Source organism: Elgaria multicarinata, chromosome 7, assembly GCF_023053635.1.
Source record: "Elgaria multicarinata webbii isolate HBS135686 ecotype San Diego chromosome 7, rElgMul1.1.pri, whole genome shotgun sequence".
In the NCBI taxonomy this organism is placed as follows: Eukaryota; Metazoa; Chordata; class Lepidosauria; order Squamata; family Anguidae; genus Elgaria; species Elgaria multicarinata.
Genome location: NC_086177.1, coordinates 78,870,890 through 78,898,280, shown reverse-complemented (window position 1 = coordinate 78,898,280; position 27,391 = coordinate 78,870,890). Strand labels below are relative to the sequence as shown.

The window sequence follows — 27,391 nt, the reverse complement described above, 5'->3', positions numbered from 1 at the left end:
CAAGCAGAGAACAATAGGGTTCAAGTGTGCTTGTAGTAGGCCTCATTTCAAAGAATCTTGTCCCTATTCTAAGGCTGCACTAATTGAGGAGTCCATAAAAACATGACAAGAGGAAACTGCAGATCGAGCTGGAGCTGAAGCTAACATAGTGTCCAAGTTGAAGAAGATATGTGTTTTTTATCTGCATTATCCTTCAGAAATCGTTCGTTTCAGGCTGTAGAGGTAACACCCTCTGCACTTTATTCTTGATCATTCTAAATTTGTTTCCAAAGAGAGTTCTTCTGCATTTCCTGTGTTTGCCAGACATTTAGCTTTACCAAAGTGGCCAAGAGGCATCTTTTCTTACAATTCAATAAATCACAGAATATTATATTACTGGTCGTTGCTTCTATTAAAAGATGTGTGCATCTTAACTAAGATACAAGAGACATGAGCGCTAGATGTAGATGTTGCTTACCTTTCGAAAATAATCCTTTTAGACATATTTTAAAGGAAACAATCAGTATTCTGAAAAAGAAATCTCCCTGCAAAAGAGAATAAAATACATACTTACCTGCAACTCACCGTCTTTTTTCTTGAAGAGTTGCATGCCTGGGAAATATGATTTGCCTGTGACAGAAAGTACTGGGTGCTAATTACAGAGTTGAACACCATCCTTAGCAGTGATGTAAAACATCTTTCCCACCACCACTTACTCATTGCTTAAACTCAGTTGGAGCACATGTCATTGTTTTTTCAAACTTTTGTAAACCAATGCCTCCCCACCCTTTCTTGTCTGTATTGCAAGGCATACACACATATTGTCACAAATCTTTCTATTAATTTTATTCAGTGGTGCTTTAATTTTTTCTTCAGGATGTAATAATTAAATAAAGTTAGGAACTATGAATACATATAGGTCAGTCATACATGCTAGCTTCACTGTGAGCTTCCTTTCCATTACACTGTCCATTGTGGCTGCTTCCTCTTATTCATTCTTGTTTGTTGCACAAGACCAGTAGACAATATTTATAGACATGAACTGTATCCTATACTTCTTTTTTTCTTGGCGGTTTACAAAGATTAAAACTGAACATTAAAAACTGATACACAAAATTTTAAACATAAAAAGCATAAAAACAGATTAGATATCAATTTTAAACAATTATTCTGGGTCAGTTAAAAACCTCAACATATGCTGTTAAATGCCTGGGAGAAGAGAAAAGTCTTGACATGGCACCAAAAAGATAATGTTGGTGTGAGGCGAGCCTCATTGGGGAGAGTGTTCCATAATTGGGGGGGCTACCACTGAAAAGGCCCTCTGCCTTTTGGGGAGTATGCCTTTTTTGCCTAGCATTGCCTTACGCTAGTGCAGTGTCATTAGTGCCAGCACCAAGACAATATTGGATACTACAGTGACAGTAATATAAAATACATAAAAACAGCAGGAGAAAAAATACATAAAACCTGCAGCATCATAATAAAAACCATTACCATCCAAACATGTACTTAAAATAGCAAGGTTTTCATTGCCTGGTGTGAAATGTAAATAATGATTAGGCCAGGCATGCCTCTCTTGAAAGAGAATTTCTTATTTGTGATGTCGTGAATGAAAAAACCCTCTCTCAGGTCCATCTACCTCACTTCAGAAGGTGGGGGAACACAGCGAGGGGCTCAGATGTTGACCACAGTGCACAAGTGGAATGAGGTGCCCCTTCAGATGTCCTGGCCCAAAGTAGTTTAAGGCTATAAAGGTTTTTACCAGCACCTTGAATTGGGCCCAGAAACAAATGGCTGTCAATAGAGTTGGTGTTACATCAAAAATATGGTTTGTACAGCTAGCCCCAGATATTGTTGATGAATAATATTTTATTTTGCTTTATCTTCTGTCTGCCTTCCAAAGATTCTATAAGAACTAAACGGAGAAGGATCTTACCACTTTTGGTGGTTGTTTTCAGCTGTATACTTTTGTCACTTGAAATCTGTATAAACTAAAATCTCTAGTCCTGTTTATAATCTCCTTAACATAGTCTGTTTAGGGTTTTGCTTTCTTTGTTCTAACTAAAACAGCAGCAGATTTGCACAGGTAACCAAAGGCCCTGGCAGGTTATGACATGAAACTGTAAATCATTTTTGCCCTGGACACCATGTCTGAAGAACAACGTGTTGTTTAAAATCTTGGTTGCAATATTTGTAATGCCCTATGGGCTAAAGAAAAGACACTTCTTTTTCTGTCTTGTAGTCTAAAGTGTTTTAATTAGATATTGGCAGAAAGCCATGGTCAGTAGAAAATAGGAATTTGCTATGACAATAGCAGAAATGTGTATTCATTTTTGGCAGGGTTTTGTCTATCTTAGCATCATTCTCTGCTTGCGCTTACCTGTTTGTGAGAAAGCAAAATGCTGTCCATGCCTGAAACGAAGCAAGTGGACATTTTCCCCATTGTGAATCTAAAAATATTAAACAGGTTTGGGAAAGAAAGGTGATCGTTAGCAAACATTGCTATGATCTACTGCACAACACTCAGTCACAGGATAATGAACTAATTGAATTTGTGGGAAAATGTCAGCTTTCTCAGATGTAGAAAAGTGGCTTTCTTTCAGACCTTCTGTTCTTTCTTCAGCTTGATGGGGTGTTTTTTTTACTACATCCCTCAACATCTGATTTTTGAGTCCAAAATACGTTATTCCATATAGTAACGTATTTTGAAAGCATGTTGCGTTGAGAAAACATATGATCTTATATGACCATAGGTATAGTCCTGTGATCTACAATGCATGCAGAGGAGCAGTAACATCACAGATCCAATGCAGTATGCTTTTAATTTTTCAGTAAATGAAGCATGACAGCAGCACAAGTTCACGGAGTATGCTGGGTTGAAAAAAAAAACACCTTATATTGGCTTTTTCTGTCAGAACAAGCGGCGAGTGTGAATACTCAAATAGAAAGTGGTTGCTCTATGGTTGCTAGAAGGAAAACAGGCCAGCTCCATGTCATGAGGAATTGTGTGTCTGACTCATTGCAATGCTACCTTGCAGTCAGATTTCCCTAGTGGTATACTCTGAGACAGGGAAGGCAAGGAAAGTGCAAGTGTGCAAATTTGTGTCATGGTTTGGGAACGTGCTGCAGTGTTGCTACTGGTTGTTAACTACTGCTGAACGTGGCAGAATATTGCTTGATATTCTGTTTTCTCCTTTACTTGATTTGGGAGCTTCAGTTGCAGCAGAGCACTGCTGTATGTCTCCTCACATGCCCTGGCTGTGTGCATTGTCCTTTGCACCAATTAACATTGTTTACCAAATTTGCTTCCAGGCCTAATTTTAAGGGGCTGGTTTTAGCTCTTTAAAACCTGGCACAGCCTGAGACCCTCATACTTTGAAAGACCACCTCTCCCCATATGAACACACCCAACAGCTAAGGCCAGGTCACCAGCCTTTGTGATCCATTCCATCCAAGCGATGATAGAGATGACCAGAAACAGGTTCTTTCAGTCATACCTACAAAAAGGGTTTAACCTTATCTTGCCAAAGAGGTTAGAAAAATTAGCTCTTTGCTGAGCCTTCAGGGAATTGTAAAACCTTTATCCTTTATCAAGCCCTAGGCATAACTATTTTTGTATTTTGTTTAACTTACAATGGTTTTAATGAATGTTGCTATGTATTATTGTGATAAGGTGGCTTTCACTGATTAGTTTAAAAACATCCTTAAGAAAGTGTCCCTGACCAGGGGTATGCTATTCTATGAATGAAAGGGAAAACAGGCAAATAGTGTGTCTCACTCATTTTTCGTCCTCCCATTCCAGTCACCTTAATCCACTGCCACCAAGTGGACATCTTCTTTACCTCTGGCTGCCTCCACCAAATTACACTTAAAACTCTCTGGGTCTCAGGTATCTACTTTAGGTAGTGCGTGGGTTGGTTGGGTATTAGATATTAGATGGGTAACCCAAAAAGAAAAGAGACGAAAATGATTCAAACAGCAAAGCTTAAAATGTTACTGAAGAAAATTGTTACTAGGAGAAGTTTTAAAATCTGAATGGATACACATTCACAACACATAGGAACTATATAAGCAATAGGATAATAAACTAACCAGGGATAAAAAAACAACCAGCCAATATCTTACAGTTATAGGTCCAGCACTCTTTCAGCCAGTTCTCTAGTTCCAGCAGCCCTGACTCTTTCTTCTAGAACTCTGAGTTTATTTCCTTTTCTCTGAACTGGTTTGCTTGTTCTTTAGGGGTTAAACAACCCAGAGTTTAACCCAATACTTGTGATTTGTTGTTCGATTAAATTCTGGGTTGTTAAACCCCCAAACAATCCAGAGTTCCAGGTTTGGATGTCACAATAACAAGCCAGGAACAGGGTGTTCCTGGGTTGTTGATAACAGTTGACTGAAAGCAGAAGCAATGAGCGCGTGGAAGTCAGCTTGCTTGCTGCCATGCAGCCCCATCAATTCCTGGGTAAAACAACTCAGGAATTGGTGTGATGTGCGAACCAGATCTTTGTGTCTCTACTCATTGTTTCTGCCTTAGGCTTTTTTTTAATCTTAAAATTAGTTTTCTTTCCTCCCCAGTTGTATAACCAACTAGGATGGTAGTTTCTTGCTCAATTTTGCAACCTAAATTTTGCTTCCCAAATTCTTCGTCTGACCTTCAGTTGGCTTCCTAAGACTCCTGACTCCCATAATCCAACTAAACTTTTGATGTTTTGGCTCAAACTGACCAGCACACACACACACACACACACACACACACACACACACACACACGAACATCATAATATTCAAAAAACAGACTAATACAAAAATGGAGGACACTTTTGTTCCTTAATAGTAAAAAAAAACAAAAGATGATGTAGAAATTGGGAAGTTGGGTGGGTCTTCTATTTGGTCTGTTTCTTGAAAGCAGTTTAGTTGCTTTAAAAAAAAAGGGAAATGCGTCCTTGGAGGGAATGTGTAAGTAATGTTTTAAAAAAGCTTCTTTAGGTAGTGGTGAATGCAGCTTCTCTATGTTTTCTTCTAAATACAGTGAAATGGTCATGTATTTTTGAGGTGTTTGATATCTTCTACTATTCAATAGCAGTGTTTGTCCAAAACAATTTTTTTAAAAAACAACAACACCCTGCTGCAAATTGCGTTAACTTGTGCAGCTGTTGCTTGATGTCGTGTGCTGTGAGAGCACCTTTCTGACAGGTTCTCAGGCTCTGCTCTGAGGTTGAAGCAGGATTAGGACAGGAACCCATTTTGCCCATAGTGACAGCTGCACTGTTCAGTCAGTGTAGGCTGACATGAGCTTTGTGACTTCAAAAGAAAGTTTAATTTGTGAACAATCAAAAATGTTTCTATCTAGCCAAACATCAGGCTTGTTGAAACCAGACAAGATTGTTGTCTGCAACAAGCTAGTTACGTATAGTTTTGTAAACACAGAACAACAAAAAGTTCTGTTGTCTAATTCCTCCACCAGTTAGCTGTATGGTGGAATCCCAGAGCATCCCTGGCTCCTCCCCAGCTGTATAGTGAATAGCTGAAATTGGTCCGGTTGCGTGGAGGGTGGGGTTAGGCAGTGCACACTTCTTCTGAAGCACCAGAATGCTCAAAAGGGAATTGTGGAGGTGATTGTGAGCGCATGAAATCAGCTCAAGGCCTGAATATTTTTGTTAGGTATAATTTTAATTTTTGGATGGTTGTAAGCTACATTAAGGACCATCAAGGTAGGATAAAAACATAAATAAATGAAATCTACTGGCTGCCAGTTCGCCATTGTTGATTATAAACAATAGGAGAGCTGGTCCATCATGTGGAGCTCATGCTTCTGTGGAGAGATGTTTTGATTTGTGTCTGAGCTCATGTACTCAGTAACACACACTGGCACACCCTCAGTTTCTTTGTTCATACTGAATATGAGGTTTCAGGATAATGACTACACGACTACAAGATGAAAAAAAAAATCTTCCATGCCCATGAAAGCAGGTGTGTTGAAGAGAAGGGTTTTAGCCTAGCCTCCTTCCTGATGTGTACTATTCAGTGCAAAGTGTAGGAATATTTTGATTTTTTTTTAAAGGGAAGTGTTCAGTCATGTGATCTGCTGTCTTCTGTCTGAAATGGTATTGTCCAGACAAGGCTACACTGTGTACTATCCCCCCAGATGAACTCTGGAACCAAATAATGGAAGATTGATATAGCATCATCGTAAGGGGAAGACACCAGTGGGCTTCTGAGGCCATAAATTTGGTCATATACCAACTCTTCTTTCAAACACAAGACTATGTACCAACAGAAAGTGATAAAAGCAACGGTAGAAGCTGGTGGGTTTCCTCTTAGATCATATTGAAGGATTTGGCTCTGTCTTTGTTGATGGACTTATTCTAGATGTTAGTGCTACTTTGTAAGTATAAAAAGAACACTCTGTCATTATCAAATCTTTTACATGATGTAATTTATTTCATCCTCTTGTTCAGAACCTAATCTACTGTAAAATTCGGACTTGAAAATACATGAGAACAATTTTCCCTACTTGAGATTGTTGTCACAGCTCTTATTTGTAATTCTCTGTCAAGCTGGTTGAATGCCATTATAGTTCTGTTAAAATAAGTAGTGCTATACAACTGGAATTTTTACTTATAGTTCAGTACTAAGCAGATGGTTCTATATTAACAGCCCCTCTTATTTGTAAACAGTTGACATTAGCATTTTGCTTTTACGTGTATGCAGGTACATATCAGCCACTGCTAGTTTTACAATGTAATTAGCAAAGCTTGTAGGATGCCCTTGCAAACTATAAGAATATGGTTGCAGTTTGAGGATAACTTGGGCATTCCCTGCAAACATGCATATAAAGTAGTGTTGTTAATGTCTCAGTTTAGGGTTTCCTCTCTCTCTCTTTGATTGTAGCAGCTCATTTCAATGCTCCATTGAAAAGCCTATACTAATGAGAGGTACTGACAACTGGAGCCTAACGATTGATTTATAGATGAGTTTTTTCTAATGCCTTACAGGAGAAATGACATTTTTTGATAGTGTAGAACTACTCCATAGTCTTGTCATGCATATATGGCACTCTTCACTTCAGTGGGCCTGTGGGGTTAAAGAATCAAACTCATTGAGCATGAAAGTTGTATTTCTTCCCTCATTTTGTGCATTTGTTTGCATTTGTTCACTTAGTCTTTGTTGGATGAAAGCTCCAGCCTGATATGTTTGATCTGGTAATCAGCTGCCAATATATGGAAGGCCTTGTCCATATGAAACTTCCTGTCAAATTCTCAAATAACATAAGGTTTGGAATGAAAAAGAAGAGGGATTAGTGAAAAGCCTAAAAATACTATGTGTAACATAAAGCCATGCTGTCAACAGTAAATGACCAAAGCCTACCACTAAGCCACTTCAGACTTTGTTACTTCTTTCAGGATTTTTCTTCAAAATACTGCAGAGAACACCAGGATTTTTCTTTAAAATAGTGAGGAGGGAGGCCAAGGACACAACAGGATATTTAATATGCTATTGTACTAGTCTTTACCATGTGATAACACCAGCCATTGTTCAGATCAGGCTTCAGTGACACAGTGCATTTACACTTTTGAGCCTCTTGTAGAGTTAATACAAAACTTCTGGGATAAAGAGTGTTTGACAAGTAAATAGTAAAGCATGAGAGGATCTTGGTATTGAGCAAAAAGCCCTTTCTTAAGGAAGAAGGAAGCCTACACTTCATAAAGCTTTTTCTCTAGTACCCTAAATGAGTGCTTTAAAAATAATGTGATGGATGTTTCTTTTATAGAGGCAGAGAGGCTTTGGAGTACATGTTGGAGGATTTCTGGTGTTCCTATTTTCTGTCCCTGTATTTATCTTTAATGCTCACTTTGAACTATAAAGATTCCTGTTGCCTTAGCAATATTGCACTTTTCTCTTCACCTGTCGTAGTTAAAATCTCACTGCTAAAAATGCTTGAATTTTTAAAAAGTTGTTTCTTGACTGATGTTTCTTATTCAGTTAACTTTTTTTTTGGTCAGATTAGTTCCTGCTACAGAGTTAGAAGGTTAAACAGAGCAATTGTATTTGTTGACTTGTGTCTTTTTTTATTATAAGACACATATATTTCAAGAAAGATCTTTTGATGGTTCCTAGCTTGCCCCTACCTGGTAGATCATTCTGGATATATTAAAATCAAAATAAGACATTCAGATAAATATAGGCTGCATAGTTTAGTATGACAAGAACAAGCTACAAATAAGCCGTGGGCCTACACACTCTTCCCCCTTCTCCTCTGGAGTGTCTGCAATGAAGAGTCCAGAAGCTTTTGCTTCCAGGTTAGATTAATTACAGTTTGTCATGTTGTCTGAACATGGCAAACTGTGGTCAATAGTAATTATGATTTGTTTGAAATGAGCCAACTTCAGAAATGGGTGATGAAGTTCAGTTGTTTTAACAAACCATGGTTAACACTGGATTGTATCCAATGGTGTCCTTCTACCAGTGGAACAGTCACTGCTTGGTGAATCAAACTCTCTCAACCCTATGCACCCCGCCACACCTGCTCCAGAGGGTTGGGAGACAATTAGGATCAGATTTGGGGGTGCTGCTGCTGCAGGGGACAGGAGGGGAAGCCAAACTCCCATTGTTCAAGCTGTCTATTTTGTAGCGCTGGATTTGAACCATTAACCACACTAAACTATGGTGAATTGCAATTGGAAGCAAAAGCTCCTGAAGTCCACCTCACAGCTTTGCCAGAGGATGGGGAACAGGGAAATGTGCAAGCCTTGATTTCTTCATGGTAAACTGTGGTTTAGTGCAGTGTCCAGATCTGGCCATAGTATCTACTGAAACACTAAAATATGAGAATATAAGTGACCTCCCCGCCCCATTGTTTAACTCAGGTTATTTGAACATTTCCAGAAGCTAGTTTCTATTTCAGCAGCGGACTGCCTTCTATGAACAGAATTTTACAGTTGTAATTTAGTAACCCTCATCATACAGATTTAGTGTACTGATATAATGAAGTTGCTGCTTTTTGCTAATCTATCTTTTTGACTCCCAAAGATCAATATAGATTAAAAAGACCACCACCTTGAATGGTGCTTATGGTTGAAACTCTCTGAAAAAAGTATCTCAAAGCTAGCTTTGCTATTGTTGGTTCACACAACACACTGATCCACCCAGTGTGAATTGTCGTTGAACTTTTGGTTATCGTGTTGTCTGAATGCAGTGTGTGTTTTCTGCAAGGCAGGTTAATGTCTTGTCTGAACTCAGTGGATTTTCTGCAGGGTGGGTTATTGTGATGTCCAAATGCACAGTGTTTACCACAGGGTGGCTTGAGAACCCATGGCTTGTTGTTGGGTTATTCAGGGTGGTTAACAAGCCACAATGCATGGTTAACAGGCCAAAGACCTTTGTTCAGACAACATGATAACCCACCCTTCAGAAAATGCACTGCATTCAGACAAGACATTAACCCACCTGGCAGAAAACTTGCTGCATTTGGACAACATGATAACCAGTGGTTCGACAGCAACCCACACTGTGTGTTATGTGAACTGAGTGTATTGAGCTGAAGGAAGTCTTACTTGAAGCTGTGTAAAGCTTTAAAAATGGGTATACATAAAAGGGAATCTTGCCTGTCTACCTTTTTATTGGCCAATGTAGTATTAGCCAAATACAGGATCAAGCAAATGAATTAGGAACCAGTACAGTTAAAAAGCAGAAGCCTAATGTGATAATAACACATTACATAGAGATGCCATTGGATACTTTGGTTTGCTTGCTAACTGATATAAAACAGATTTATTAGCAACTGCCAGAACTCTTCTTGTTATATTTTGGAAGATAAACGAAAGAAAGAATGGTTAAGAAGGATATGGAAATAGTTAATGATGGAAAAACTGACAGCATTGAAAATGTTGATAAGGAATTATCAAGAGATTATATGTCATTGGAAGCCAGTAATTGGATACTTAAATAAGATTGTTTTTATGGCTGCCCTGGATTTGAGATTTATGAAACAGTAGATTTTAAAATTTCTCTAAACCATTTGTATGTTGGTATGTCTTTTGTATTTGTAAATTTATGATATATATTTTTAAACCTTCACAATTAAATGTTAAAATTGTGGTCTTAATAAAAGGAATAATTTTAAAAGACAATAAATTGCATGCTCTGCACTTAAAACCTATTTTCATGCTTGGGTTTCTAAAGCAAGCATCACAGGTTACCAAATCAGGCATCTTCTGTATCAGAGAGACAATAGTTAACATTATTTAGGTGTCCAGAGGTGTTAGCCAGGGATTGGATGGCCCTTATACATCAGTGGATAAAATCACTTTATGTGCACTCCTTTTCCTCTTTTGTTTGAGTGTGAGAAAACTTTCTGAATAACTCTTTACCCCAAGGGCATTTCTGGATTGCTGCTACTGCCAATACTTTTCTCAAACCTTTTGTTCAACAGTAAAGCCTCTCTGTTCTTTTTATTGAGAAGTGTGCTAGAATTTCACCTGCCACTTAAATGTAGATAAATGCTTTTGTTTAGAAAAGTTTGTTTGAAAAAGTAGTTGAAAGTGAAATGAATTATCTCTTAGGTGTTTGATGTGTACACACACACACACACACACACACACACACGCAACTTGATATTGTGGGAAAAATGCAAGCACCTTCGGAGATAGCAAATAAAAGACAGATATTGAGGTTCAATTAATCTTGCTCACACTTGGGTATAGGATTTTGCTATTGTTGTTTAGTGTGTCTTAATGTACCCATCTATAAAGTGGCTGATAACCCTAACTGGCTGAAGGAGGTTTTCCACCACCCCTTCTTGGCAGTGTGTATTCTTCTTGGAAGTTTGAACCATCTAAAGTGTAGCATCACCTTAGGAGACACGGCAGCTATTTGAAATGGGATGACTTCATCATGTTTTTTTATTCATGAAGATGCCTCCTCCCTGAATTGATATTTAGTAGAATCCAGTGGCTGCTTAATTTGTGCTTTAAGAAGACACAAGATCTTGAAATTCAGACAGGTTTCGGCCTAGTTTTCACTAATAAGATAAACCTGGGCTGTACCACTAAAGCTGGGGTGGGCAACTTCTGCTCCTTTAGTTCTTTTTGCATACAACTCCCATCACCCCTCATCATTAACTGTTCTGGTTAGGGCTGATTGGAATTGTAGGCCAAGTCATCTGGAAGGCCACAAGTTGCCCACCCCTGCACTAAAGATTGCCGGTGGGATTCACAAGATGGAATGTTCCTTTATACCAGGGGTATGCAACCTAGTGCCCTCCAAATATTTTTGACTACAGCTCCAATACGTCCCAACCAGCATGGCCAGTGATCAGGGATTATAGGGCACCAGGTTCCCTAACGCTGCTCCATGCAATAAATATCCTGAACATAGAAAACTAGATGTCACAGAAAGGTTAGGCTTAAACTCTCCCGAACAGCTCATTTTCTGTGTGGAGGGATTTTTTTCGTATAGGAGAACATTCAGTTGTGTGAACAAAGTGGGACAATTCAGACACCCGTTTAGCATGTCAGTGAGAATTAGGTCTTAATCACAGTACCATTCTCTAAACGTTGACCTTTCTCCATTTGTACAAAATGCTTTATATGTCGCAAGAGAACAGAATATCTAGCAAATCTATAGAAGAGTAAATCAAAGGCTTTTGCTATTGTAAGATTCCACGTGGTGCCTTCCACCTTTGGGTAGGTTGCTCTTTTTTCTTTTCTTTTTTCAATGACATATGGACATTTATAACTGTGGAAGCAGAACTATAGAAGACGGGCTTATTATTTATTTGCTGTTTCTGCAACAGAAGTTAAATATTCTCTCCTGTTTTAATAGGAATCTGTACTGGTCTGCTAGCCAAAAGGATGGAATTTTTTATTTTATTTTTTGGCAGACAGGACAAATGTATCACATTTACACACAGTGATTCATTTTGCTTTCCTGGCTAATTAAAATAAGAACAGAGCTAATTAAGTCTCCTGTGATTGTTTCACTTATATTTAGCCTTATTATATTTGTAGCTCCTGCTTTGTGTATTGATAGCTTTCTGGCCAAGAAAATAAACAATATCATCCTATGATATTTTGTCAGAAATAAATACCACAGAAAAGGTATAGGTCCATTATGCCCTTAATAACCGCCCTTTAAATCATTTATACACTAATAGATTACTGGTAGTTAAGGCTATATAGAAGTGGGAGATAGGTATACTATGAGAGACGATTACATTGTTTTTTTTCACCCAGTACCATTTAGGGAAAGAGATTCTCAATATCTCATCCAATATCTGTCCCCTAACTTTTCAAGTGCAGCTTTTGGCTAGCTCATAAATGCAACGTCTTAAATCCCAGGGTGTGAGAAACTGGTCGAAAGTATTTGATGCCTGAAACTTGGTCTCACGTTGACTTTTACATCTGCATGATGGTGGTCTGAAAACTGGTTTGTCTCATCCTTTGGGAACCATACTGTTGTTCTCCTCTGCTTGATCTATTTCAGTCCTTCCAGTGCCACTGTCCACCAGCTGTGCTTTGATTGAATCAAAACCCATTTTAGTTTTAAGAAATGTGCCTCCCGCATTTTATTATTATTATTGAGGATGCTTTATTTTAAAGATTTATATCCCACCTTTCTTTTAAAAGAGAGAAACAAAACCCTTAAGCTAGACTGATAAAATTGCAATAAGCAGTTTGGGACCTGGTTACTTGAGGACTTTCTTTGCCCACAGCAACCAGTGGCTCCTCTGAATACCACTACCAGGTGAGGGAACTTGATTATGAAAGGAGAGAGCTTTCTCAGCTGTGGTGCCACACTCCTGGAATTGTTTCCCCAGGAAGGCCCACAGTGCTTATGCTGCTGTCTTATAGTCATCAGGCAAAAGACTTTTGTGTTTTGTTTTTTTAAGACCGTTTAAATTGTTTCAATTTTTTAATTTTTCTTGGAGGTTTTTTAATGTTTAAAATTGCCATAATTGTTGCTGTTGTGTTGTGTTAATGATGTCAAGAATTTGAAAATGCCAAATTGAAGTGCAGCATATTCAACCAATTAATGAAATAAATAAAACACAATGGTTCAGACAACACGTTAGTCAATGCAGTGTGAAATCTCCACTCAACGTTTGGTTTTTAGGAGATACTCCCCACACAACATGGTCTAACTCCACCGTTGTGTGACTGTGGGCTACCATAGAGTTGAGGTAAAGTCAATGTGACATTTGATTGACAGTTCCTCTGCCCTCTCTTCTCCTCCAGTCCTCCCGATGGTATCCCATCAGCCATTGCTGCGAAGAAAAAACAATCCTGGCAGCTCTGCTAGAGCGGTACTCCCTCTTTTAGGCACTCTTGCCAGAGAACTCTAGCCAGTGGGAAAAGTCACTCAACGCTACAGAAAACTTCTCAGAGCCCGCCACACAACAGTTGTGCAGGAACTCTCCTCTGCACCGCGTTGATATTCTGTGTGGAGTGTTTTTTTAAAAAAACCCACAACCATTGTGTGGAGTTTCCCTGCCAGACAACACATTTCTCAACGGTGGTGTAAAAATTCCACCGTGGGAGTTCTAAAACCACTGTTGAGAAACATGTTGTCTGAACTGAGCCAATGGGTTGGATGCAAGAATTGCATAGACCATAATTCTGCAAACTGCATGATTCCACAGGCAGAAGAGGAGAAGACAATTTTTGCTGGTTCTCCCTTCCTCCTACAGCCCCCTATGTTCCCAAAAGCCTGCTCTGGAGGGTTGGGTGTGAGGTGGCACTAGTGCCTGTAGGGAGGAGAAGGAATTGGAAAAAATGGTTGCCTCCCCGCTTTCTTCTTGTGGGGAGGGTCTGCTGGATCCCAGTTCCCTCCACCAAGAGAAGAGGAGGACCTTCCATTTGTGGAGCTCAGCTGTGGATCCAACACAATATTGATATGCAGTAACATTCAGTAAAGGCATACAACATTCTACAGCAAAACAAAACCATTGTTATACAGAAAATGGAAGTCTCAAATGCCTGTCTAAACACAAAACATATATTTCTTGTAAGATTGTAGGCTTTGGTTGATGGTTCTCCTTACAAAGTTGCAATATCACCATCAAGAAAATCTGACCTTCATGTCCTAGCAATTTTTGTCTTTTAACTAGGATTCTAGAGAGGAAAAACATGTTAGCAAGCTGAGGAGCAGGGCACTATGGAGAACAAATATCATACAGGTCTCTTACCTCCTTAATTTCCCCTTTTGTCGCCCCTCCTACAGTTGGCTCCTGTTAACTCTTAGGATCTGGCCAATGGATGCCATCAAATCCCTTCTGTCTGGGACTTGGAGCAAGCTGTGCTTGGAATCAAGTAGAAGGGCAAAAACTTAATTTAGCTGGTTTGGGCCTATAGGTGGTGCTATAATAAATAAAATTTGAAATAATGCTGTAACACACTATGGAGTGATTCAGCATACTTCATTATTGAAAGAGTTAATTGCATGAATACAATCATTATATTGATTTAACCTAATTATATAGTAGTCCTATAAAATTAATTTATATACAGGCTGCTATACTTTAATGTTTCCAACTACAGTCTAGACAGGTAGACAATCTGGTGCTGTCCAGATGTTATGGACTAGAATTTCAATATAGCTCAACCAGCACGCCCAATGGTCAGATATTATGGAGTTGTAGTCCAAAACATTCGGAGGGCACCAAGTTCCCTTTCCCTAGAGCAGGGGTAGACATGTTTTTGCGCCCATGTGTACATTTGGAAACTTGAATATCTGTCCTAGGCCCAACCATAAAGTGGCTACCATGGGTGGGCATGGCTAGGGTTGCCATATTCTGAATCTACAAAACCGGGACAATTTTTTTGGTGGGGGGTAGGATTTTTTTTATTAAAAAAGCACTGAGCAATATATAAAGGTCTAGGGAAAGAAAGAAAGCTATCTAAGCTTTAGTTATGCCTTGGTCGCCCTGTGGGATGACCTCTGTCGGGAGAGAGACAGGGGGAGTGCGACCCTGTTGGTTCTCCTGGACCTCTCAGCGGCCTTCGATACCATCGACCATGGTATCCTTCTGGATAGGTTGTCTGAACTGGGAGTTGGAGGTACTGCGTTGCAGTGGTTCCGCTCCTACTTGGATGGCCGATTCCAGAAGGTGGTGCTGGGGGATTATTGCTCTGTGCCGTGGCTCCTAAGCCATGGGGTTCCGCAGGGCTCTATTTTATCCCCTATGCTGTTTAACATATACATGAAGCCGCTGGGGGAGGTTATCCGGAGATGTGGACTGAGGTGTCATCAATATGCGGATGACACCCAGCTCTACCTTTCCTTTTCATCAAACCCAGGTGAGGCAGTGACTGTTCTGAACCAGTGCCTGGGCACGGTAATGGACTGGATGAGGGCTAACAAACTGAGACTCAATCCAGACAAGACGGAGGTACTGTTAGCGGGTGGTTCATTTGTCCGGCGAGGTGATGTTTGCCCTGTCCTGGACGGGGTTGCACTCTCCCTAAAGGATCGGGTCCGTAGTTTGGGGGTGCTCTTCGATCCAGAACTGTCACTTGAGGCACAGGTGAACTCAGTGGCAAAGAGCACCTTTTATCAGCTTAGGCTGATATACCAACTGCGCCCTTATCTGGACAGTGATAGCCTAGCTACAGTTATCCATGCTCTGATAACCTCTCGTTTGGATTACTGCAATGCGTTATACGTGGGGCTGCCTTTGAAAACGGTCCGGAAGCTTCAGCTGGTACAAAACAGGGCAGCCCGTTTACTAACAGGGACTGGCTGGCGAGATCACATTACGCCAGTCCTTTTACAACTTCATTGGCTGCCAGTCCAGGTCCGGGCCCGATTCAAAGTGCTGGTATTGACTTTTAAAGCCCTAAACGGTTTGGGGCCAGGTTATTTGAAGGAACGCCTCCTCCCATATGTACCTACCCGGACCTTAAGATCATCTACAGGGGCCCTTCTCCGTGAGCCCCTGCCAAAGGAAGTGAGGCAGGTGGCTACTAGGAGGAGGGCTTTCTCCGCTGTGGCACCCCGGTTGTGGAATGAGCTCCCCAGAGAGGTCCGCCTGGCGCCTACACTGTACTCCTTTCGTCGCCAGCTGAAGACCTTTTTATTCACTCAGTATTTTAACACTTAATTTTAACTTAAATTTAAATTATACTGTTTTAACTCTGTATTTTAACCTTATATCAATTTTGCTGCGTGGTTTTATCCTGGTTGTGCTTTTTATATTGTATTTTGTATTTGTATTTTTAACTTGTTGGTTGTTTTATGATGATTTTAATTTTTGTGAACCGCCCAGAGAGCTTCGGCTATTGGGCGGTATAAAAATGTAATAAATAAATAAATAAATAAATAGTTATCTAACACTGCAATCCTATGTGTGTCTACTCAGAAACAAATCCTATTAAGTTAAATAGGACTTATTCCCAGGTAAGTATGCATAGGATTGTAGCCTAAAGTACTTAAGCACCTACAAATAAATAATAGGCAAAGAACAGTTTAAGCAAACAAGCAGGGGAAAAAAAAGACATTTCTCCACTAGTTCTCAAAAGCTAGAGGAGACTTCAGTATGGAGACTTATACTCCACTGAGCAGGCTCAAGGCACCATTTCGGAGGTTAGAATTTCTCCAGCGGCTGGAACAGGAATCCGGGATTCTTGACTGACTGGCCGGGACATTTTAGAAATGCTTAGAAACCGTGACATTCCTGGTTTTCTGGGACGTATGGCAACCCTAGGCATGGCTAGTCATAAAGGACGTGTAACCTGCCCAAAGTTATTCATAAGAAATTAAGATAGCAGCAGCTAGAGGCTTCCACTTCACTTTGAAGCAATCTCAGATGCTGCTAAGAAAATACAAAAAGACAGGTTGGGTATCGAAGTGATACCTAGGGAAGTTTTCATAAAACCATCTTTTGGAGAAGATGATATAAAACTGCTTGTGCTTGTAGTTCCCAGATAAAATTGCTCAGACATATCCTAAAAAATATAGTTAGTATTGGTAAGTAATGATTTATTCAAATTGTAAGTCTATTAGGATATAAATTATTATGTTTTAAAAATGGAATATATAGAAGCCTGTAGGAGACAATTTCAATCATACTGATTTTTTTTCTTTATTTCTGACTTAACATCATGATATTTAAAGGGGGGAATCAAGACCAGGGGAATGACAATTATAGGTGATTGTTCTACTACAAAACATAATTTTGCCATCTTTAAAAGCAATTCAACAAATATAAGTTACATTTAGGTTATGTATTGCATCCAGCATTCATATCTCAGTGATCATAATGTATTTGTTTAAGTAAATTGACACCCTGGTTCACCTTTTGATGTGCTCTTTTAAATTGTTTTTCATTAAATGTTTTTCTCATTCTTCATACCTATTAATATGCTTGTTGAAATGACTGATCCAAATATAGTCATACTTAAAGAGAGTATATCAAAATCATTGGAACTTAAGTTAGCCACAACTAAATTAAATTCCAATAATTTCAATAAGTATGTAGACTAAATCTGGTTCAAACCCAAAATGTAACAATTTTTAGGGTTATCTTGAACGAATGACACTTAAATATATGCATTTATTAACTAACACCTTTCTGTTGGAAAGATCTGCCAAGGCAGCTAACAAATATGATAAAAACATTATAAAATACAGCATACCATAAAACAATGAAACCCCACAAACCATAAAACAAACAGCAGAACATAGCAGTACTTGAATTCCTCAACTTTTCCCATTATGCGTAAACATAAATAATAAACACACCCACACAATAAAATAGCTTGGTAGTTTATACTTCTAGGATGCAGCCCTGTGTGTGCTCAGGTCTGTTAGTATGCAAATCCTATTAAAATCATGATGAGTTGCTCACATCTGCACGTGTGCAGGATTAACAGCATTTTTCCCATTAAACTTCTTTAAAGGTTTTTCTGGATATCTCTTTTACTAGCCTATACTACAGTATTTATTTATTTATTACATTTTTATACCGCCCAATAGCCTAAGCTAGTATATTTTATCAGGAGGATTTACAGTAATTACCAATTTTATTCTGTGACTAAATTCCATTCCTTATCCCTGGTAGTGCTGCTATTCAGGGATGTGTTTTGCTTAACTTCTACTGCTGTTGGTTATTATAAAAACAAATCCAGAGTAATGCTGGTAATGGAAGATAAACTTAATGAAAACTCACTGAATGTAGAGAAATATTAACTTATAGGTTTATTAACTTATGTGTGTTAACATTTTAAAATACACTTAAGGATATGGGAAAGGAATGAAGGAATACTTCCTAAATCAGGAGTCACATGGGCCATTGTGTATGAAAGGTTGTCGTTTTTTTAAGCTCAGTTTGTATAGTTCTGAGCACACAGATGTTCCTCTTGGCATTCATACAGTACTAGTCAGAATAGGGATTTTTGCAGACATTAAATGTGTGTCTCTTTGTTGAAGACAAAGTGTTGCCTGTGGTGGGAACTGCTGCAGTGATGGGAATGTAGCGTAATATATTGTTTTCTGGTTGTGTCCCCCCCCCTCCCCAGTCAGATTGAGACAGTACATTTAAAGTAGCTTTGTGGTCAATGCATTGTTTCAGCAAAGCCTGGCTAATAATATACTCTTCTAGCAGACAGTCTTACGAGGTACGCTTCACAGAGTTTGGGTAGTCATGTGGCTTGTTTCAATTCTAGGTATCAATGCCACTTCTATAAGTTCAAGATTTAACAACTTGAATAAAAGGAGGTTTGACCATAAAAGTGGAACTAAATCTCTTCTTGGAAAAAGAAAAGGAACAACCCACACTCTATAAACATCTGTCTGCTTAAATAATATAGCTCACGCTTTCCCAGAGAATTGGAGTAACTATTCTCAAATTTAGAAAGCAAATGCAAATGATCCTATTCCAATGTAATCAAAATTTGAAACTGACAACCTGCTAGATTCAACCTGGTCATTGGAAGAAAACAACAACCACCAGTTGAAATCGAAAGGGCTTAACAGTGCTTTGGGCTTTGGCTTTTTAAAAAGTTTCATAGTTTGGGTCAGTCAGCAAGAATGGCTTTCTCTACAAAGAGGAATATGCAAGCTTATGAGTTTGGGTCTTAGAAATTTTGGGCAGTGTGGGTTAAAAGCAGCTCCCTGGTTTAACCGTGGAAGAAAATACGAAGCCAATAGATATACTAGAACGCCGTTGTACTAGTATGCTCTTGGTAGCTCAACTCCCTGTATCAGGAAAATATTCTAGCCTCTGTTGCAACCTGAGCTTAAGGGAGCACCAACATGACTATGAGCTTGCATGACTAAAGGAAACTGATCCATATCATTGATGGGAGCCCCTGTCATCACTATGGCTCCCTTGTGTGAGACTTGATTCCGTTGAAATTCAAGTGCGATGGATGCTTAGGAACAATTCCATTCATTCGCTGAAATTTCAGCTTTATAGCGGCCTTGAAACACATTGCAGAACACAGAACTCCTCTTGTCAGTTCTCTGCCTCAGACAGCATGACATTCTTTTTCTTTTCAAGGTAGCAACCACTGCCTCAAAGTGGGATGTTTATTAAGAGATGAGCCATTGAAAGGACTAATTAAAGAGCTAGTTGTATTAAAAAGAAAGCTGTCTATGAAAATAACCTTAGAAGGGCTCCCTCTCCTCTCTTCTGTTCACAAGTTTGTTCTGCAGTAATGCTTTATTCCATACTCATAGTGGTAAATAATTGAACATTTTCAGAAAATGTTCTTATTAAACCGATGCTGTCAAATTATAAGATGTGATGAATCCTCTTGGCCAGGGCTGGTCAACCTCCAGATCTTGTTAGATTCCAATTCCTATCATTCTTTACCTTGACCATGCTAGCTGGGCTGATGAGACTTGTATGCAGTCCAACAACAACTGGAAGGCCGGTTGCCCACCCCAGCTCTTGGATATAGTGAAATATTTTCTGTTTTCACAACTCACACTGGGAAAAGTTTGCATATTGCTGTAGTGGACACTATGGGGAAAGCTATGGTAGATTCAGCACATTACTTTTTAGCACTGTGCAATTTTGCTGTGCAGAACCAAAAACCCAGTATGGGGAGCAGAAGGATGTTTCAATGTGCGCTACCTATTATGGCATCTAAGTGCTGCTGGTGTGTGTGCTGGCTTGTTACTTTCTCTACTTTTGAAGTCCTGATGCTTAAAAGTGGTACTCAAGAAGTATGGGGAGCTTATGATGCTGGAAAATTATGGTTGTGGGGACATAGAAGAATTGTTTTGATGTTATGCATGGATGTGTTTGTTTTTCAAACATTCTGGAGGAAAGAACCTGTATCTCTTGTCACTATCCTTTTGAGATGACGTTTTCTCCCTCAAATTAGGTGATAAATTCTATACTACTGTCTTGAAAGGTGACTGGCATCAACTGTTATATTATGACATAATCATATGTGATACAAGTTTCTTGATGACAGGAGTTACCTTTTCTGAATTTCAATTGTCAAATTCTCCTGCATTGTGCCATAATGAAAAGGTTACAGATTTCATCTTTCATCTGAAAGGAAATGTATATATGTCACAAAGGGAAGAGGATATGCCTCAAAAGGGGAAAAATAAGGATGGCTATAAAAGAAAAGAAAAGAAACCCAACAAACCCTCTGGATGAAGCATTCAGCAGTAAACAAGCTTTTTCAACAGTCAGCAACAACATTATACTTGCTCATATACATTGTTATACTATTTATAAAGAGAGCTTACTTTATGTATATTGAAGAAATAGAACTTTTATTCTATACATACATGCATACATACATATTATTTTTGTGTGAGTAGGAAGAGGATATGCCTCGAAAGGGCATATTATGCTAGTACTTCAGGCAATGAGCATGATTTTGCTGTTGTGTAAAAGATTTTGTAGTTAATTACAGTACTATGTCTCATTCTAAATAACAAGAGAAAGCAGGGCAGTAAACTTTAATTGACAACTGGTATATTTAATCAACTGTAGCTTCAGTTGATTAATCATAGAATCATAGAATAGTAGAGTTGGAAGGGGCCTATAAGGCCATTGAGTCCAACCCCCTGCTCAAATTTGTATGGCTCAAATTTTAATTGGTGAAATAGAGAAGCTGCAGTTCATTTTTTGAGGTGACTTTAGCCGTGGAGTAGTAGTGTTATGCAGAATTAAATAAAATATTAAAGATGGCCTTTCCTTTCAATAGTAAATAGTCTGTTCAGTTGTTAGTTACCTTATATGCACATTAAAACTTCAATTGATTTTTAAAAGACACATAGTTATTCAACTAAACATGCCTTCATTGGTTAAATACCCATGGGAGCACCATAACAATCAGGGGCATTGATCCTAATTCAATGGGAGCCTGTGTTACTGGTAGGATTTGCGGGCCCAAAGTATATGCCTAGTTTAAATACACGCACTGTCTCACTATATGGGGAGATAATTCATGATTTTGCGATAAAGAAGACCAGAAAAATGTTTATAAAATGTTTGCAGCCACATTAGTGGTAGGATGATACCTTTATAGGATGAAAATGTTACAAATTACATCAGCAAACTTTGTAGGACTCTTCAGGCTGGATGTGACGTTTAACCAAATTAGCAAAAGGGGGATTGGGGGATTGAAAGAAAAGCCTCTGTATGGGCTAAGGCATAAATTCAGATATGTAGAAAATGTGATTTCAAAACTTTTCTTTCATGAGATTGTATGTATGGGATGTGTGGGATGGTGGGGGGCATGCTACAAGTTTGTACTCAGCCCTGTGGTGCACAGCACTAACAAATCTTATTCATCTATCCGGTAGTAATGGGATTTCTCACATGTTCTTGGTATGGTACATTCCTAACTTTAAGGCTACTTTACGTGTTATGAGGGGGGAAATGTATTTCCTCATAAGAATACACACTGCCATTTGGAAGGAGTTTTTTTGGAGTGTGAATCCATATCCTCAAGCCCGGCATTGGTGGTCGGCATGGCTGGGCAGTTACTGAGAGCCCAAAAGTTCAGAAAGGCCCATCCCTGCCCTAAACGTTTTGCAGCTGCCACCATCCTCCTTCTTGCTCTCCTAGGCCAGCCTCGCTGATGAATGTAAGCACCATGGCCATGTGTGCAGGTCCTGTGGCGCTTCATTTTAAAAGAGGGGGACCTTACATTTTGAGTAGCGTTGATCTGCCTTGAGGGGAGAACACAGGGTGGTCTTCCTTTTAAATGCATGTGCAGGGCCAGCCGGGTGCTGCGGCACTTTGCCAGTGGGGTTGGCCAAGTCAAGTGAGGAGGAGGAGGAACTGCTGCCACTTCCCACCAAGTAATCAAAGCCTGAGTGGGACGTGTGAGCTTTGGCAAGCAGCTTTGGGCAGCCAGTGGGCTTCTGCAGTGACATGTGATGGGGGGCTTTGGTCAGTGGGCAGCTTAAGGTGGAAGACAGGGGTCTTTGGTGGGCCTATGGGTGGGGGCACGTCAGCATCACTATGTCAAGGGCACAGTGGAGTCTGTCGCCAGACCTGCATATCCTAACATATGAAGGGCCTCTTAGCTTCAACGTACTTTGTAATGATCATGTCAAAAACATACCAGAGTGAATTCCTTCTTTCTCCGTAAAGGTGAGAGCAATTACATGAGTGAATTGGCACATGCTAAGGAATGTCTTGGGAGGGAGGAATGTCCAAAAAAAAAAAAATCTCTCCAAAGGAATAGCTTTTAAATCACCTCCTCATGTAGAAATGCAAAATCAGATTTAATTGCTCTCTTCCTATTCTGTTCAGACAACTGGACTCCTTTTGGTACATAGTAAAAGCAAGTCATCATAGCAAGCGCTAAGACTCGTTTGGCTTGTAGCAATCCCAAAAATTATTTAAAAGAAAATGTCTGATGAAAGGGGAAAGGAGAACTACAGCCAGAACAAAGAACTGAACTTTTAACATTCTGGGCATTCTTGCTATATTCTACCCGCTAAATCAAGTTTTTAAACATGAAATGTCACCTTTATGTAACTATATAGGGACTTCTGGAGTATGTGGCAGCAGCAGTGGCAGAACCTATTCTTTTAATTTTAAAAATGTTTCCTGTTACAGCTTTCATTAACTTTTGTGAAAATTTGGTCTTTAGTTAGGTAGTCCCATGTTCTTTTCTCCCACTTCAGCACCAAAGAGAACTTGGTGTAAAAATTCTCCCTTCCACATGCTTTCTGTTGTTCTAGGCAGATACTTGGTTCTTTATTTGCTGTACAACACCTAATGCAATGTAATGAACTCTGTATAAGTTCTTTCTATATGAGGGTTTTTACGACTGAATTGCATTTATTTACTCCTATTTGTTTTCAAATAACAAAATGTGTTATAATTGTGGATCTTGCTAAGGGAAATTCAATGTAGCACAAGCCCATTTTACAAGATTTTTATTATTATTTTCAACTGTAATAGATGCATACATAAAAACTGTTCATTCTCTTGTATACAACTGCTTCAAAATCTTGCTTGGCAGGAAACTGCTGGAAGTAGTATTCTTATTTTCACTTCTGTGAACTTTCTATTGATCTTTTTGTCCACATGCTTTCTAGCATCAGGGAATATTGTTCACAAAAGTAAGTCATTAGATTCGCACACCACCTTGACACTGATGTGATTGTCTTTAACCTGATATTCTTCATAGGGTCTTTGTAAGCAGGTGTTGGCATGGCCATGGAAAATGTCTTATAATATATGGATTATATATGATTAAAATACTGGGAAGTTGTGTTGAAACTACTGAAGCAGTAGCTATGATTTGTAAAGTTTGCGTCTAATATAAATGGTTGCAGGGGTGGGTGGGGGTAAATATTGTTACTAATATGTGTTGGAGGCATGGGCATAAAAGTGGGAGCTGCTTTGCTAAAGCACATGAGAATCACTCTCACGAGTAAACTTACGCAGTTTGAATGAACACAAGAATTTGGAGTCATTGATTCTATTTAGTTACTACCTCTGCTTATGATTGTAGAAAGAGCATAAAACCTTGAACACCAAGAACTAGTTTTACAAGATCAATTCCAGAAGTTGAACTACAGAGTGCCAAACTAGATGGGCCCTCGGTCTGATCCAGCATGACACTTCTTATGTTCTTAACTAGGCAGCTAAAAAGTTCTCTGACAATGCATTACAATCAGCCAAAATAGAAAGTCAGATTAGCAGAAAGTAGGAAACAGTGTCTGAGAGAGGCACTTGCTTGCTCTAATTCCATGAATTTTTTAAAAAAATACTTTATTTGTTTGAATAACTGTTATACTACAAACTACGTTTGAAATTCCCCTCAGTTTGCCATGTAGCACACGGAGGGGGGGGCTTTGGGAAGGGATGCTTTAAAGGAGGGATGCAAACCCTTTTTTCTGTCATGGCTTGCCTTCCTTCAGGGTAATCTGACAGGGGCCACATGCCAGTCGTAGGTAGGACCAGAACCAGAAGTGAGCAGGGCCATCCCCCTCTCCCATGACACCCTGTTACCACATTCACTTTCTCTTGGTCCAGTGGGATGCTAGGGTAAGGACAGATTGCTCTTGCCAAAGGTCTGGATTGATTGCTTACAAAGGGGCTTTTGAAATTTGACTGAGGACTGCAAGAAATTAGGCCAAGGGCCACAGTTGCCCACCCCTGGTTTAAAGCCTCTTTGGGCTCTTGGATTTAGTTGTGTCCTTGCCATGTTGCTGTAGGCTTAGCCAAAGCCAAACAAAAGAAGATAAACTAATTTGGATCTCACCTTAAGGAGGAAAGGATTCATACATACATATATTAGGAATGTATATGCCATTTGTACCTGGCCACTTTCTATTACATAGACCCATAATGTTGATCTCTAATGTGGACTAATTAGAAATGCTTTAAGTCATGGTGACTTCAGGGTTTTGAGAAGCCAATCCTTGAGTTGCCTAAAAGTCAGCTCTTGGAAACCAAGTGAAGTTGGTCAGCTGTTACTAGCTGCTGTAAATTGCACTTCATTTTGGCAGCTTTTGTGTAACAAGCTATTTATTGGGGATTATGGAAGTGTAGTGTTTCCAGACTATTGCAGATTGGCCTAAATGTATTTGCAATGTCAGGGTGAAAGTTGGCTTATCTTTAAAGTGGCTTATTGAAGATCGCAAGGGGCACCCTGTGGTGAATAGAAGAATGCAACATTGACTCCCTATTGCCAGATAGAAAATGCCATGTCTGAAAAGTTGTAAGTGCATACAGTGCTTAACTGTTTTCTTAATTTCTCATCAGAAAATATCGAAAGGGATCCAAAGTCCGCCTGAGACTTACTGACCTTGAACTCTCATCTCGTTTCTTGGGAGCAAAAACAGATACAACTTTACTGGAAGCTGATGCAGTGCTCTTGGGACTTGTGGAAGGCAAAGAAAATAGACAAAAATAGTAAATGCATGACCCTGTATATATATATATTCAGTTGTGGCTACATTTTAACAAGTCTAGATAGCTGTACAGCATGCATAAAATTATTCTTTCACCACTATTATCTAATTGATAAATGTAAATGTCATTTGGTTCTGTAATCTCTAATTCCCTGCTAGTGCCCCATGCTATTTTGTTTAATTAATTCTATTTTGTATCCATATTTGATAGAAGAAGTTGACACATTTTGCCAAATGTGATGATGTAACAAGCAGCTACACAAATTTTGGGCTGGTGAAACAGGGAAACATTTTGAAGATCTGTAGTTTTCTGATAAAGGTGTACATTTGTCAGTGTGCACTGAGAATCAAGTGGCTACACACCAAAGGCCAAAGTACATATTATATCTATCATTCACACTTTTAAAAAATGTGTTGCAACTGATCACTAGTTTTGAAGAAAAATCAGCAATATTCTCAGGGCCTCTTACCAGTTTCCTGCTGAAAAACACCCCCTCCCTGGTCACTATCTGCATCTGAAGCTGCTATTTGCATAAACATCACCATCTGGGGCACATAGATTGGGACCCTGTAGATGCTTTTCCTTCAAATTAAAAGCAATCAGTTTAAGCATGCTTTTAATGGTGTGAATAATGTAATGTGTTGTTTGGCCTTCCATGTGTGGTGCTTATGAAAAAAATTATGCCAGATCAACATTCATTTTAGTCCCTACAAGTTGTGCTTGAAGCATAGGAAAGTCTATAAATTATTTCTTCCATCTGGAGGATCAGTCTGTTAAAAAGTGCTTTGTAGCTTCCGTGACATCTTTACTTGAGCATTTCTGGTAAAAGGAGAGTAAATGAGATTGAAATGAGCTGATGTCCATGTAAGATCAGCCAGTTACCAAGGGTAATTTTTGACTCTAAGAAAAGCTGCAGCCCTAAAATATTTCTCACAGCATGTTCTTTGTAATGAAATGCCTTTAAAAATAACATGCTTGGAGTGGCAGCATGTTTTAGCATATTCTTCATGCCAACTAATAATAAGAGGTTTGTTTGTCAGATCGGAAATGCTCCAAGCCAAAAGACCAAAGAAAAGAGAGGTGGAGATAGGATCTTGGAGCTTGCCTGTCTGCTTTAAATTGAGCTCTCATTGCAGTGTTATTTATTAGGAGAGTTTGAACATGAATTTCCCAGGATGTTAGCCTTCAGTATAAACCATGGACAGCCACTGAAATGGGCACTAAGTTTTGAGAAACTAGCATAGAAAAGGACAACTTGATGTCCTATTAGGTTTTGTTTTTCTCTGGGATATTTCATGCAAAAGATGACACCAATGCATATATGGTATGTGTTTCTGGTAGTTTTAGGAAGTCTCACTGTTGACTTGTGAAGCAAAAATACTGTGATATTCAATTGTAGATCGAATTAAAATTAATTATTTCAGTTGCAGATGAGTTGTCATTGATTCTGATATAGAACCAATTTGGAATTACTTGAAAAAGGAGGACACACATTTATTAATAAAATGGAATAAAACCTTGACTTGTGTTTTTGCTCAGTCATGCCCCCAGTTTGTGGCAAGAAATTATATGTTGAAGTTTGATTATGTCTGATTATATTTATACAAAACCCATTCAATATTATGATCAAGTAGGAGAGAGAAAGAGAGAGCTTGGCAAGGGGGGGGCACAATCTGCATCTATTCCATGTGTAGAGGCACACTGTATTTACTCATGGGGAAATATAGTGATAGAGACTAGGCTACTTTGTGTCAGGGATGGTGGGCAAGTTTTGCTCCAGTGCAGCATTTCCTTCAAGTACAGGGCTTTATTTTTCCCTATAGGAGTGGCAGGGCCAGCCCTACAATTAAGCAGGAGGAAGCGGGTGCAGCAGGCGGCACGGATTGGGAAGAGCGGCAAAGTGTTCTGCCCTCCTCACCCAACGGGCTCACAGCTGCTTGGTTGACCACTCTCTCCCTAGCTGCCTGCTTGCTTGGCCAGCTGGCCAACAACTTGCAGCAGCCCAGCCAGGGGACTCAAAATATCGTGAGTCTTCCCATGTTAGGTTGGCGGAGTCTCCCAGAC

General features: G+C 39.3%; 1 protein-coding gene across 1 annotated transcript in view; it reads left to right on the top strand.

The window, feature by feature from the left end:
• TPD52 (tumor protein D52) overlaps positions 1-26,849 on the top strand; it is a 93,834-nt gene extending 66,985 nt beyond the window's left edge. The window contains exon 7 of the mRNA XM_063130877.1: positions 25,178-26,849. Coding sequence (XP_062986947.1) covers positions 25,178-25,328 — 151 coding nt within the window. The 3' untranslated portion in view covers positions 25,329-26,849. The remainder of the gene's footprint in view (positions 1-25,177) is intronic.
• The last annotated feature ends 542 nt before the right edge of the window (positions 26,850-27,391 follow it).